Source organism: Agelaius tricolor, unplaced genomic scaffold, assembly GCF_023055355.1.
Source record: "Agelaius tricolor isolate 1412-34295 unplaced genomic scaffold, bAgeTri1.0.p SCAF_1, whole genome shotgun sequence".
Classification (NCBI taxonomy): domain Eukaryota; kingdom Metazoa; phylum Chordata; class Aves; order Passeriformes; family Icteridae; genus Agelaius; species Agelaius tricolor.
Window position 1 is genome coordinate 26,403,954 of NW_027269261.1, and position 14,864 is coordinate 26,418,817.

Here is a 14,864-nt window from a genome sequence, read left to right on the forward strand (position 1 = left end):
ATGTGCCCCATGGGTACTGCTGAGATAAAAATTCTCCAGTTTTCTATGCTTGTGTATGTGTTCACCAACATAGAAAGGCATAAATACAGGAACCTTGTTATTCTGAAGTTATTCTGACTGATCCAGCCACATTCCTGCCATCTCTGCTGCTCCTACAGCCAAGAGAATGATGTTTAACACATGTGCTTTTAAAAGCTGCTGTATGTGTCTTATGCATAAATACTGATTTTCAGTACAAACCCCGAGGAATTCATAACACCAAATAACACAAACACTTTGCTTTCTGAACAGCAATGTGGCTCCAAAGTGCACAGGTAGCTGAGGATCCACTATGAAGACAGGCCTTTGGAGGGCAAATCTAGACTTTTCTATAGCCTAGCCTACAGAAAAATCAAGGTGTAAATTTTCAGGAGCTTTTGTCTGTCTCCTTGCTATTTTATATCACTCAATACAAGCCCATAAACTTTGCAAGGGGTTTTAAGACCTAATTCTTTTGCTCATGACTGAGGCATCTCTGTGCTTCATTGCACTACTGCTGTACCTCACTAACACCTGACTTAGCTTTACACACACCTTGCCTTACCTTTACTTTTTACGGAGTTTACCATTCTGTTAGTCATCTTTTGTACTTTCATTATCTGTCACACCTATCTAGGCAACAGGATGTTGGTCTTTTAACTGCCCTGATTCTTCTGGATCAACCTAGATAGATGTTCAAATCAAGTATGTTGATTTTGCATGTTTATTTTTCAACAGGTATTATAATCTTCAGTGTGGAAACACATCACTAAATTCTTGCTACTCCTCATTTTTTTAACAAGGAAGTTTTACATAGAGTTTTAGTTTGTTGCTCTGCCCAGGCAAATTGCTTACTGCACTAGATATACCTGATGACATCTAGCAATATAATCCAAAATACAGGATGTGGAACACTGTGTACATACTATTATACTCTTTTTGCTATATTCTTTAACAGACTATAAAAAAAAGAATGTTTTCCCATTCACTTCCATTTACCTCTGCTTCTTTTAACAGCAATGTAAAGCTCTGTAATCTATTCTGAAAGAATTGATTCAAGGCCTGGCTGACTTCACTGGGCTCTGAGGTGTGACCCACATTGTGGATTCCAGTTGAAATTCCAGCCAATACTCACTGGTAGGAAGTACTTCCACACTTTTCAAACAAAGCTAACTGTCTACAGCTACCAGTGACTTCAGCTGTAGCTGCAAGGGTTTACCAACTAGAACATCCCTCAAAACCATCTTTATATGACAAACTGTCACATGACTGTATTTTGAATATAGCATGTTGGATTCAATGGAAAAAATTATGACTGTTGTAATGTGTATAAATGCTTTTGCAATGAAGGACAAATTGTATTCAGGAAGCAGTCCCTCTCATCCATATCAGACAACCTGTATGTGCCTGTAATCATGCAGCATTAAAGAAACCATAAGAAAAAAATTCAACATTTATAAGGATTAAATGTTGCCTTCATTTATTAAAAAAAAAATTATTATCTTTAAACTAAGAAAAATGTTGTGTTGAAAGCTTGTGTGATCCACAGGATATTTATAAATGACTTACCAAAGCTAAATACACTTGGAATTACTTTTTCCACTACAGGAAGATCACCAAGTTTCATAATAGTGCAGGTTGCCTCTTCAGAATTTTCACTTTTTAAGCTGATGGCCATGTATCTCTGATCTGGTGAAATTCTGATCCGTTGAATAAAGGCATCAGAAAAGCCAAGATCTTCAACACTGAATAAAATCTTAGCATTTCCTTTACCTATTACATAAGAAAAAGAGATACAAAAAATCCTATAATTATACCACTGTCAAAATGAATGGTGATTTTTAATGTCTGTATTTAACAAATCTGTCTCCAATATTCACAAACATTCTACTGGAATTTATCAGCAACAAATACCCGTCTTGCAAGATATTTGCAAATGCATTTGTAAAAATAAACAAAAAATTACAGTTCCAAAGAAAAAAGTCCTGGAGTTATTACTAAAAATATTTCAAAAGTGTAGATCTTGGCTTCTAATAAACATATTGAATTTTAAAGCTCAGATAGCTAAAGCATGGTTGTTTCTAATAAATAAAATTAAAAATTCTTTCACCCCCCCCCTCAGAAATAAAAAAGCATGGATGTTCTTTTCCTTTCTTCAAAATGTTAAGTTAGGGCTCTGCAGAGAAATGTCTTATCTCTTTCCTCTCCAGGAACTTTCCTTAGTATCAATATATACTGTTCTCTAAGTCTCTTTACATCACCTTTTCAGATTCAGGATTCTAAAATTATTACTCTAGTACAGAATTGTATAAAAGTATTTTTAGTTAAGAAACAGACAAGTTAAACATTAATGCAAGAAAAGAACACTAAGTGATACATGTATACCTTTTTAAAGAATGCTACCATATTAGGAAGAAAAATCCCTTACCATCATCTGCTTTTGCAATAAATATGCAGCCATTCTCTTCAAAGTACACATTCTCTCCAAACCTTATCTGTTCAATATAAAGAAAAATATTTCAAGTCCAGCATACTATTTCCTTTGAATCCCTATATAGTAATTTTTCTGTACAGCAGAAGTGTAACAAATGACAGAACATATATTCCATACTGAAGAAGGAATTGCACACATCAGAAAGGTTTTTTCAGTTAGGATACTTAAACTACCTCTACCTGGTCTAAATTTCACAGAAGGCTCAGATCACCTGCAACTGCTCTTGTAACTTACAATGTTGTGTATTCTTTATCCAAAAGTCAGATGATTATTTTATCTTTACTTGCTTTTGCCTATGGAGAAATTAAGGTAAATTCACTGTCATAACAAGTATAAGCTGTTCTAAACACAAACTGTTACTATGGACAGTTATTAAAATATTCAAAATTTCTACTGTAAAAAAATGAGTAAACCAGCATTTTATAGCAGGAACAGCTTCACTGTCTTTTATTGTAGTCAGTGATGGGAAATGTTTGTATTGTTTGCCACTTACCCTTGGGCTTCTTGAATTGAGTGTATACATGTTGTGCAATTCTTCCAGTTTTTCTTTGATCCTCTTTGTCATAGCTTCGTATGTTGGTGAAATGTTATTCCATTTTTTTTGCTCTGATTTCAGAAGGCTCTTGGGCAAAAGGTCTGAAGTTACTTTGGACGTATTTTGCTTCCTTTTGGAAAGGACTTTTGTTCCTTCCTGCTAAGTAAGGAAAGACAACAATGGCTACAAGCCAGCACTCTGCACACCAATCTGACTATACTGAGGTATATCCCCTGAGCCACAGGCCCAAAACCACCTTTGTGTTATTACAAAAGTATATGACAGTAAAAAAAAAACCAAAAAACAAACAGTAGTTGGTATGTGTTTTATTTTAACTCTTCCTGATCTTTTGGGGAGGCACTGTCAAATGTGCTTTACTTAACACATTGAGGTTTTCTCTTCAAAATTTAGGATACTATTAATATATGCTCTTAATTGATTATAAGTAAATACGTTTGTTCCTGTTCTAGAACTAGGTTTTAGTTTTTATGGAATTCTATTATTTTTCCTTCTCACAGCTTTCTTTCATAATGTCCTGTCTTTAGAGTGTAACTTCTCGTTTCCTTTCCTAGACAACAGCATCCACACCTCTCTCCCTGTACCTCAGGGTCCCAGCAGCTCATTCAGGTTTTGTTCCACCTCCTCAGAAGTGTTAATATAAATATTCATAAGGTGCAGAATGAAGTGAACTGATATGGGTTCCACAACAATTTTAACAGGAATAAGTTTAAGGATCTGGTTTTCCATGAAATGTGAGATTACTGCTACCTCACTGCCAACAAAGCTGTCCTCTATTGTAAAAATGTTAAAAGCATGTTAAAACTGCTAGAACAATGCTACCTCCTCTTGCATGCTGTGAAATCTCACTTGATCAAGTAGTAAGCTTCACAACTTATATTAATTACACTACCTAATACTGCACAGATCATACAAAGTAGCATTTTATAACATTCAAGGTATGATTTGAATGTGTCTAAGCTTAAAAAGCAGCCTGTGCTTCATATCCTGTCCCCATTTTCCATTAAGGAATGTTGGTTTGTTCCTAGTTTGTCTTCAGAAACACGTAAGAACCAAATGTGAATGTTCCAAGTAGACTCTAAAGGAAACCATCTGCTCCAGTAACCAAACTCCCTATGAACATAAAGCACATCATTGCTGAGAGCTGAGAGTGTCTGTCACTGGTTCAGACCAGTCCTCCCTGTCACCTGGCACAAGGCAAAGAAATTGTGAAGGCTCTTAGAGAAGCTCTAGAGCAAGTGAGTGATTGGTCAGGAGAAACAAAATGCTGGATACCAAAGGTGAACCACCTCACCCCCAGTCACTGCAAAACTGTTGTAAGACAACACCATGCCCCAAAAACAATGCAACCAAATAAAACCTCACAGTGGCCATAAATGGATACTTAGGAAAGCATAATAATGGGACAAGACACATGATTTTCCCCAGCCTTAAGCAATTTTAGCTCAGGAATTTCCTAACCTGAATATGGTTTCTGGATATTCAAAAAGTCTCTCTCATATATGACATATCTATATCTCATATATGTCTTCCCTTACACCTATGTAAAATTTTAGCATCCACAACTTATTTTGACAAGTTCCACACTTTATGAATCTTTTGATGATTGCCCTCCTTTTGTTTTCAGCAATACTCATTGTATTCATTTGGAAATGTTATACACAGCTGGTGGTCACAGTGTAGGGATGTATTAAGAGGTACAGTACACCTCCCTGCCTGGGGAAAATCCAGCAATCTTGAAAGATTTTCAGGATAGCAGAGGATCTCAGTGACAATTAGTGTGCAAACACTTGCTCCAAAGCAAACAGGCACAGCCTCCTTTCAGGTGAAAACCATGTTTGCATCCTGGGACCAGTGACACAGAGCAGCATTTGTAACAATTGTGTAAGTGAAGGTCCACTGAGTAAACTGAACACACATTCTCATCCCTCCAGACCTCCTGTGTTCTCCGAAACATTCGTTTACATTTGCAACACAGATTTAGGAACTCTTTACTTCAGGGTGACAAATAAAAGAGTTACAACAAGACCACCTTTGTGTCACCTCTAAAGAAACACTGTCAATTTGAAACAATTTTAGGACAACCATGCACCCATCTGAAAACATGTTTAAGGATCAAATAAACCAAAACAAGCATCTTTTTAAACAATACTTATGCATTTAAATAAGTTTCTAGGCTGTCATACTGCAGTAAACTTTTATAATACCTCTAGCAAAATCTGTATTAGAGACACTGAGACAGAAGACCTAAAATTATTTCAGACTATTTTCTGACTCTGTGCATGAGAGTTACTGCCATCTAATTACACAATATTTATTTACAGAAATCGATGCAAGTACCTTTTAAAATATAGTTTAGAACATGTGAGCATCATGTTGTATTTTAATATGATGGAAACCGTGGCCTTACTGGTCAACACAGAAAAGTAAAGTGTTTTTTGAGACAGCTCACGGTCTGGTATAATCAGTTTGGACACTTTGCCTCTACACTAGCTGATCTCTCCCTGAAGTTTTCTCCTGACACTTTACCTGAGTCTTTATGTCAAAACAGCATAGGAAAGCTGAACAATGGTACATGTCCTTAAACATAACTGATATCCCGAACTTGATTCCTCTGCTTAAAATCCTCTGGGAAATATATATTTCTTCAACATGTGAAAAGTATGACTTTGATCCCTTAGAGATGTGCCAAGGTAGTTGATGGTATTAGGTCTCTATTTAACAGCATACCTTGCAGGAAAAGAATCTGCATGGCAGGATGCTTCCAGGTGGTGCAGTCCTGTGGGTGCATGTGCTTTTTGAACAGCCCAGGACGTGGCACTTTTTTGGTCCAATTTTACTGAAAGGACACACTGTTTGAGGAGGGTTATGCTTGGAGTAGTACTTGGCACTGAAGCTCAGCCCTTGGAGAAGATTCCGCAGTGCAGTGCAGCACATTCTAGCCTTCATTTCGTGAAAAATTCTGAAAATCCCGAACTGCCGATCATTTACACTGTGCGTGTGAAATATACATAAAGTAAACAGCAGATGTAAATATACATACATACAGAGGAAATAGACACAGCGTAAACTTCCTCTTCCAAAGAAATGTGATTGATTCACTAGGTAAATCAAATGAGAAGAAAATAATTAAGACTTAGTCTGTTTGTTTACAACTGGCACCCACATTTTAACCTGAACATTCCGGGCGGCCCAAAGTTTAACTCCAATGAAACTATGAGGAGAAGGGGAGCTGCAACCGCGCACGTCCAAACGCTGAAGGACAAAACACTGGGAAAGTTTGGAGAAGTCGTCCCCCCTCAGTTCCCCATCATGTAACACCAAACCCACGCTCTCTCCCGAGGCTCCCTGGGCAGCAGCAGCTGAGCCCCGTTCGCAGGAGCACTGCAGGGGACGGGCCCCACGCGTCCGGCCGGACCCGGCACGGGCCCGCTCCCCGCCGGCGCTGCCCGTCCGCTCGCGGCCCGCGCAAGGACTCGCCGTGGCGCTGCCGTCCCTCCCGCCGCTCCCGCTGGGCCGGGGCTGCCCGGGATCAGACACCGGCCGGGCGGGCGGCAGCGCTCCCTGGGGCGCTGCCCGTCACTAAGATGGCGGCAGGGCGCTTCAGCAGCCGCGGCGGCCGAGCGCCGCTGATGTCAGCGCCGGGACGCGGAGCCACGGCGGGGCGGGCACGCTCCCTGGGGCGGCTTTCCCAGGTGGCCGCCGTGCCACACCCAGTCCCGTCCCCGGGCACGGTGGCCACCGGCGACTTGTCTTGAGGCGCACCCACGCCGTGCCGGGCCTGAAGAGCATCGCGCTTCCTCTCGGCCGCCGAGAGTCGCTCGGCGCTGCCCTTAGCAAAGATGGCCGCGCCCCTCCTCCCGCTCCATCCCTAGCCCGGCCGGTCCCGCAGCCGCTGGATGCTCAGCGGCGCGGCCCCGCCGCCCAAGACAGCGCTGCCTCCCTCCCTCTCTCCCGCCGCGCCAGCTCCCAGCGCTCCCGCCGCCGCATGGCCGAGGCTGCCGGCTCCCCGCGCCGCCCCGCCGCGGGCAGGTGCGGGGCGAGCGGCGCGGCGGCGGCCCGAGCCCGCTGGCGGCTGCTCGGACAGGTAGGGGGAGCCCGCGGGCGGGGGGCGGCATGGCGCGGCGGGCGGGCGGCGGCGCAGCGTGAGGGCAGCGAGCGCCGGGGCTCTCCGTGCTCCCTCGGGCCGGGCCGTGCCCCAGCGGCGGTGCGGCGGGTCCCGGGCACATGTGGGGGGGTCATGTAAAGGGGCTTGCAGCACTCTCCCTGGGAAATATGATAATAGAAATATGTACGTATATATATATATATATATATATATATATATATATGCACCCGACCCTCTCTAAAGATAGGGGAAGCGGAGGGGCAGGCACTGATCACTTTACTCTCGGACCCGGTGGCAGAACTTAAGGGAATGGCCTGAAGTTGTGCAGGGGAAGTTTAGGTGGGATGTTAGAAAAAGGTTTTTCACCCAGAGGATGGCTGGGCACTGGAACAGGCTTCCCAGCGAAGCGGTGTCAGGTAAGCCTGACAAGAGTTGAAGCCTGATAGAGTTTGGACAACGCTCTGGGGCACACAGTGTGACTCTTGCAGTGTCCTGTGCAGGGCCAGGAGCTGGACTCGATGGTCCTGATGGGTCCCTTCCAACTCAGCTTGTTCTGTGATTTTATGATTCCAAAGTGTGCCTCCAGTAGATCCCCAAAACTGTCCATGGCCTGTGTTAAGGGAGGAGGATCAGCATCCCACTGGCACCCCCACTACCCGAGGGCACCTTGGGATTTTCAGGCCATGGTTTTACACCTTCCATCAATGCCGCTGGGGCTGGTTGTCGTGGCTGCCACCTCATTCCTACTCTTTGCTCCCTACTCCCCCAGTCTGCCTTAGGTGGGGAGCTGGGGTGAGACCCCGCTCACCTGGCAGTGAAAACTGCATTTTGCTGAGGGGCTGTGCCTGGAGGAAGGTGAGGAGGAAGAAGGAGCAAGTGGTGACACCTGTGCTGTGGTAAACAGCAGCTCCTCAGCTGCAGCCCTCCACACTGTTTTAGACCCTTACAGAGCAGTGCAAGGTTGGAGAGGATTCCTCTTCAGACGAGTGTAGGCATAAAGGCTTAAAAGTTCTAGTCTGTTTCATTGGCTGTTTGTTATGGGATGTGAAATTTACAGCTCTCACTTGAGTGTTTGTTTCTGTGCAGAGGACATCTGGAGCTGCCTGTGGACAGCTGTCCCTGAAAGGGCAGAGGGGTGGCACTGGGTCAGTGATGGCAGCCGGATTGGAAGGGGCACCTACCTGCAGCTGGGCCACGGTGGGAGGCCTGGGGACATCAATATTGCACTTTGTGTGTGCTTTTGGTTTCAAAATTTGCCAGTCCAGTTCAACAGGACCAACTTCTGTTTTATTATATTCCAAAGCAGGAAACTTCCAAGTTACTGGTAGGAATATCAGGTTTGTCTTTGTAGGTTTCTGTTCTAGCAGCCTATGTAACCTGCACTCTGTGGCTGTACTAGCTGTTATTTCTTCTCAACATATACTGCCTTTGGCATATTCCTGTCTCTTAACAATAGAGTGGGGTTGTGGAAGAGTGCATGTAGGTATTTGGGGAGAAGGCTTCTCTTTTTTTCTCAAACTACATGTATCTGTGACCTTTACCTCTGCAGATTCTCTTGGTTTTTCCATGTTCTTTAGCTTTTCTGTTGATTTTTATATGGTACAATGAACAAGGATCAATTTAATCTTACTGGTACATCTGAAGTAAAAATCAGTTCTGTGCTCTTTGCTGCAGTGGTGCTCAGATCTATCTATGGATTGGAAGAAGGTATCAACCTCCCTTTAAATCCATTTTTAAAGGAGCACTGTCAAAGTGTTTCTTACAATGCTTTTAAAAGCACTTTTCATACTGCTTATAATAATGCCTTACATGAAATCAGTTCTGTGGTGTGTTTATATCTTGAATTTGCTTTCATTCAATGCACACACAAATTGATTTACTATGGTAAGGATGCTTGAGTGCATGCTCGCTGATTTAATTAAGAAAAAAAAGCCCTTTTATGAGGTATCCTATGAAGCTAGCATAAAGAACCAGGGGTTTGCATAATTACTTGTGTGCTCTTTATCAATGAAATGTTTTATGTATGTACTGAGTTTGAAGTTTGACAATATTTTTAAACTTAGTCTGTCAGAATCAAGAAAAGTATTTTTTGCATTTAAAAAAATGCTGAGGGAAGTTACCCATTTACTGTGCATTTGTAAATGACTGGATAAGTTCTCTAAGCCTGTGTTTTGAGCTCTGCCAGTCTCTGTGGCTGAAGGCATTATCCAGTCAGTAGTTTTCAGCAGGGAAGTTAGAGCAATAGGCACGCTTTAGGTTCCTCCCTTTATGTACATTTGCTCCCTAGAGAAAGTTTCATGAAATCTGTAAGCTCTTTTTGTTTATCCTGCCTGTTACCTTCCTCTTGCTCTTGTCACACAAGTCTCAGAATCACAGATAATGCTGAGCAGGAAAGGAGGCACAAGGATCATCAAGTTCATTTCCTGGTCCTGCACAGGGCCATCCCCAAGAGCCACACCACATGCCTGGGAGTATGTTGTCACCTGCTAATGTGCTTTAACTTCCAGAATTGAAAAATAAAAGCTAAAGTGAGGACAGGTCAGTGGCACTTTATTTCCTGAGGAGAAGCGTTTCTAAAACTAATTTTCATTTCTTCATGCTCTTCTCTCTGTGAAGGGTGCCTGTGCTTCAGATCTCTTCTCCATGTTTTTGTTAGTCTTGAGCTTGTAAATTATTTACAATTGGAGAAAACAATTTGCTAAATAAATTATTTATAGAAATAAATACTATAGTCCTATGGATGATATTTAGAGTGCAGTTACAGGTTATGTTGTAGCTGATTGTATAGAAACTTTCTTGCATGTACAAAATACCATGTTGCAGTCACTGCCAGAGAACTGGCAGAGGTCTGTAGACCATAAGCTGTTACTGAATTTGGCTCTTAGTGCAACTAGGCCTAACACAAGGATATACAAGTACAGAGAATTTCAGGTGGCTGCCTTTCTCCATGTTGTTTGTGGGAGATTCTTTTTTGGTGAGGTTTTTTTTAAGAGATATCAACCAGTTTTAGGTTTTATAGGAAGTCCTAAACATGGTACTAATACTGTGATTAAATACCAAGGGGATTGAAATTGAGATCTGTGGTAATATTTTGCCAGAATCTTTGTAGAACATTTTTGGTGATGAGTTAAGATAGGCTTGTCACCTTTTGTTTTTATCAGTGGGTTATTCTATAGCAGCAATTTATCTTTGTACCCTATTTAACACAACTGTGGTCCTTTTAGGAATAGACTTGAAAAACCCCCCCTTTGATCCATATGTAAAAAACACACAGTTAGATATAAATGATGCAACATATTTTCCATCTGTGCTATTTTCTCAGTTATAAGTAGGGTTTTAAAATATTTGACCTGCTGTTGTAATTTTCAAATATTAGACCACTTGATTTTTGTTTGAGGCTGTGGGAGAAATGTTCTTTTGAGTACTCAAATGCTCATGAGATTTTCTGCTAACCCAGAGAATTAATTTTACAGAGTGGCTATAAGATGTCTCTGTACAACAAAAACTGAAAATAGGAAAATGTTGTTGCCACTGTATTTTTTTTCCTGTTAGTAATGGCTTGCTATTGCTTTAAAGAAGTCCCCAAACAACACACTTTTCTGCATATTAGGTCTTGCTGGTTTTCTTTAGATGACAAGATAGTCTATTTTGTTTTCAGGCACACAGCTATTACATGAAGGTCTTAATTTTGCTGGTCTTTTAATTTTGTTCTCTGCTTTAATATTTTTGCATTTTCCTTCATGTGTGTATTTTTCTCACGTGTTACAAAGTAGTGTGGACAGCACCCAGGCATTTTTAATACTTCATGGAAAATGCCTGTGCTTTTCATATGATGAGACCTGCCAATGAAAATAGCTCCAAAAGCAGTAAGCCTGATGTCTCAGACCTGCTGTTAAGTACCAAAAGTGTAGCAAATACAATTGTTCTGCTCACATATGTAGTACTTCCAAACATCCTGCAAAATAATAATAATGACAGTTTGGTCATGGCCCCAAACTGTAAGGTTTTTAAATGGGAGTACATGAGTACATTTTCAGTTAAAGCATGGTTGGGTACAGCAAAAAAATCACTGACTCTTTTTTTTTTGTACACATCCTGTATGCAAAGCTTCTATTTCAAGTTTCATAATTCTGGAGAGTTTCTCATTTGATTTATCTCTAGGTGACAAAAACTTGTAAATTGCACTGCTGTCCTACTCAATGGAGCTCTTCCTTGCACCCCTATCAATTTATAGGCATGAGGTTATTTTCTGCTCTGTTGTTTTTGTTTTGTTTTGTTTTGTTTTTAATCCATCAATGGGGACAGCATATACACCTTAATTTTAAAAATGCAATGGCAGTTATTTATGTATTCTCTCCAATGTTAGGAGAAAGAAGTTAAATCTAGGACACCTTTCCTTCCACATCACAGCCCTTAGAAATAAATCTTTTTGTCTAGCAGGGAAATGCTGGCTGTCTTCTGAGCAATGGCACAGCTCAAGCAGCTGAGTGCTGGTTTCTCCTACACAGAGGGGTTGATACCTCACTCCCTGAAGGTGGCTGAGTGCAGCAGACCAGGCAGGACAGAGAGCCCACGTTTTCACTTTCCTGAACAAGTGTTTTAATCATTTAAGAAATGCGGATGACATTCTGTCTCTGTCTCTGCCTTGAATTCTTCAGTCTCTTAGCACTGAACTTGGTGCTCTCAGAGTGTTTTGGGGCTCACCTGAAGTCTGGCTCGTATGTCAGTCCCCTTGTGGGGGCCTGGTTGGGGAATATACAGTTGTGGTGTCTGAAAGTCTGGGGCCTGGGATAGGAAGCAATTTTCTCAGCTTAGGCAACTTTGGCAGCATCTCTGCAAGTGTGCAGCAGAAGATTTCTAGGCTAGGAAGGAATCTTGTCAGGGGAACACACAGCACTCTGGCACCTGATGATCACGTTTTGGGTTTGTCATTTTAATTCTAAAAAAGATTGTTGTTGACCTTTTTCCCCCCTCTATAGGGACAGTGAGTGGCAGAGAAATTGCTTGGGGAGAGCACTGCTTGGGCTGTGAAACTTGGTAAAATGAGAGGATGGGAAGAACCCAGTTTGGCCCTCTAATTTTTGCATGGGTTTGCTTTAGCTTGAGTTAAAAAATCAACTTTGTGAACTTCTGAATACAGTACATTTGCTTTAGCTACTGAATACATAATTCATAATCTCTTGACTCTACCAATAATACCACTGTATTTTGTTCAGGCTTGACTTACTTTGTTATTCATAACTACTAGCTGATAGCATATCTATTATGGTTTCCCTCTTCACTCAAAAAGGGTTTGTTATTTTATTGTTTTATTGTTAATATTTAATTTGTTCTTCATTTCAAAGGTTCTGAGGAAAAAGCACTTGAAAGATGTGCATCTCCAACAAATATCTGTCAGAAGGTTTGCATCATTCAATCTCTTTTCAATAGAAGACCAGAGTACAGAAGAGGAAACTGGGACCTGGGTTCAGTATAGAAGCATCTTTTATCCCAAGTACAGTGTCTCCTTAAGGTAACCACAATTTAAATTTTAAGTAAGATCTTGAATGGTTTTCAAATATAAAACTCATCAGTCATTCTTCCACCGTTTTGTGTAACTAGAGCATAGTTTACAAATAAACTGGTAAATGTTATTTTTAGTTGTTTGTTACAGTAAGCAGCTTGTCTGACTCTTCTTTCTGGTACATTTCACTGAAGTGGCAGAGCTTGACTGAAAATACTGATGCTTGTAGCTAAAACAGAATGCAAATATGAGCATGTATTTTATATTTTAACAGCTTCCTGTTTTGACATTCTTCAGCTATACATAGGATATAAAAAACCTGAACACAGTTATTTATGGTCTTAAAATTTTTTATGACATGATGTTATTAATAATGTTCTAAAAGGTTTTTGGTAATTTTATTCAGTTTTCTTCTTAGTGCTTTTTTTAAAAAACTCAATGGTAATTTGGAAGCCAAATTCCTACAAAATAATATATACTTAATGAAGTAATCTTATATTAAGGCAGATTATTTTTATTAAAGAAATTGACAATTAGAAAGTCCACTGATTGATTTCTAATTGACAATTAGAAAACCCTCTGAAGGAATTTCACTGAATTCTCAGTAGCTTTGTTTGTAACTCTCATTCATTACTATGTTTATGGGCTTTTGTTTGTTTTTCTTTTCTGTTGCTTTGGTCTTCTTTTCCACGTTCAGTTTTGTATCTACCATACTTGGTTTGCCTCAGGAAGTTTGCAACAGTAACTTAAGAATCCCTGAACTGATGCTTGTTCTGCAGCAGCTAATTAGATCTCTGAAGGTGGAGGATTTTGCATTGTCTGCACAGTGGAAGGTGTTCTGGAGAGCCCAAATCAAGAAGTGCATCTTTATTTACCTGAGACTTTAAATTAAGGTGAAGCTTAGGAATTAAGATCTAACACAAAAAAGTGACCATTATTAAACTGCAGCATTTTTACAAAGTTTTAAAATGAACCAATGAGAAAAAACCAAAGCAAACTAAAGGAGCCCCACAACACTACAGGCAAATCATTTTAAGTTTGCATCTCCATGTAAAGTCAAGAACAAAAATCTTTAGAGCTTTATAAAGTCCTAATTTTCCATTTTCCAGGCTTACAATCAGGGATGTTAAAAGGGTTCAAAAGGAAAGTTTTCCACTGGAAAACTGTTGTTTGTAGTAGAAGTAGGTGCAGTGTTTTTCCATGTATAGACTTTTCCTGTAAACCACCAGTGAATGCTGTGGATTAATTCAAACACTGACAGTCTACATAATGCCTTTGTGCAGTGTCCCCTATTCCTTGTTTCTAGGTCCTCAGAGGCACAGTGGGGATAGGAAATACAAGGTTTTTAGGTAGAATTTGGGCTGAACAAGGCTGCAGTCCCTTACAATACAACCCTGAACTCCTTTAGTTCACTGTCATGGCTTGCAACACTCGCTTCCACTTGATTTACTTGGTCTGGAGTTTTAAGGTAGGAGATGAGCTAAGGTTCACCTGTGCTGGCAGTACAGAAGCCAAGGGAATGTCAGACTGATCCTGCTCTGGCATTTGTGTGCTTCTGTTTCCATCACTTTCTATGCCATCATTTTATTTGGTATTATTTGCCTAATAGTAGTTTCATTGATAATTGAACGCAGCTCAACTATAGACTTTGAACAAGAATGTTTATTTATGTGTTATTTTATTGTGTTTCTCTAATCTTGTTCAGTGGAAATGTATAGGTTCTGTGCTGGAGCAGGCTCACATCACATTTCCAAAACTGCATATTGAGGACAATATGGACATTGTCTTCTGATGGGGATTTTTATTTTATGTTTTCCCTGCATTTGTTCCTTTCCGAAAGATATTCAGTGACCTCTAAAAATAGTAATTACTGATTGTTTTAGGAATAATGATCAGAACTTGCTTAGTCTTACACACTTCTATATTAAAATGTCTTCTCCATATAGAGGCAGTGACAATACATAGAGTGTACTTACTATTTCAGAATGTTGCAGGAGGTGAAGAAGGGAAGGAGAAAATACTGTGGGTTTTGCTAGGAACAAGGTATAAATAGACTGCAACAAAACTGACTTTACCATGAGTCAGTGTTAAATAAAGTTTCTTCCCCGTTTTTGCAAAAGCAGTAATTTAGGGGATCAGCCTAACAGTTTAACATACATAATAAAGCAGCAGTTCTTCTTGCTGAAAC

At 40.6% G+C, this 14,864-nt stretch overlaps 2 protein-coding genes across 6 annotated transcripts in view; one reads left to right on the forward strand and one right to left on the reverse strand.

The window, feature by feature from the left end:
* The window catches only part of PREPL (prolyl endopeptidase like), a 21,252-nt gene extending 14,757 nt beyond the window's left edge, over window positions 1–6,495 (reverse strand). The window contains exons 1-5 of one of the 4 annotated variants that reach the window (XM_071427520.1): window positions 6,113–6,495; window positions 5,796–6,027; window positions 3,006–3,206; window positions 2,447–2,513; window positions 1,588–1,791 (exon numbers count right to left, since the gene is read on the reverse strand). In XM_071427520.1, the coding sequence (XP_071283621.1) occupies window positions 1,588–1,791; window positions 2,447–2,513; window positions 3,006–3,206; window positions 5,796–6,014 (691 nt within the window). In that variant the 5' untranslated portion in view covers window positions 6,015–6,027; window positions 6,113–6,495. Of the gene's footprint in view, window positions 1–1,587; window positions 1,792–2,446; window positions 2,514–3,005; window positions 3,207–5,795 lie in introns of all 4 variants that reach the window. The other 3 variants (XM_071427511.1, XM_071427500.1, XM_071427489.1) reach the window with 3 other exon arrangements.
* Window positions 6,496–7,020: 525 nt separating this feature from the next.
* CAMKMT (calmodulin-lysine N-methyltransferase) overlaps window positions 7,021–14,864 on the forward strand; it is a 212,990-nt gene continuing 205,146 nt past the window's right edge. For both annotated transcript variants that reach the window (XM_071427548.1, XM_071427557.1), the window contains exons 1-2: window positions 7,021–7,152; window positions 12,519–12,685. In XM_071427548.1, the coding sequence (XP_071283649.1) occupies window positions 7,054–7,152; window positions 12,519–12,685 (266 nt within the window). In that variant the 5' untranslated portion in view covers window positions 7,021–7,053. The remainder of the gene's footprint in view (window positions 7,153–12,518; window positions 12,686–14,864) is intronic.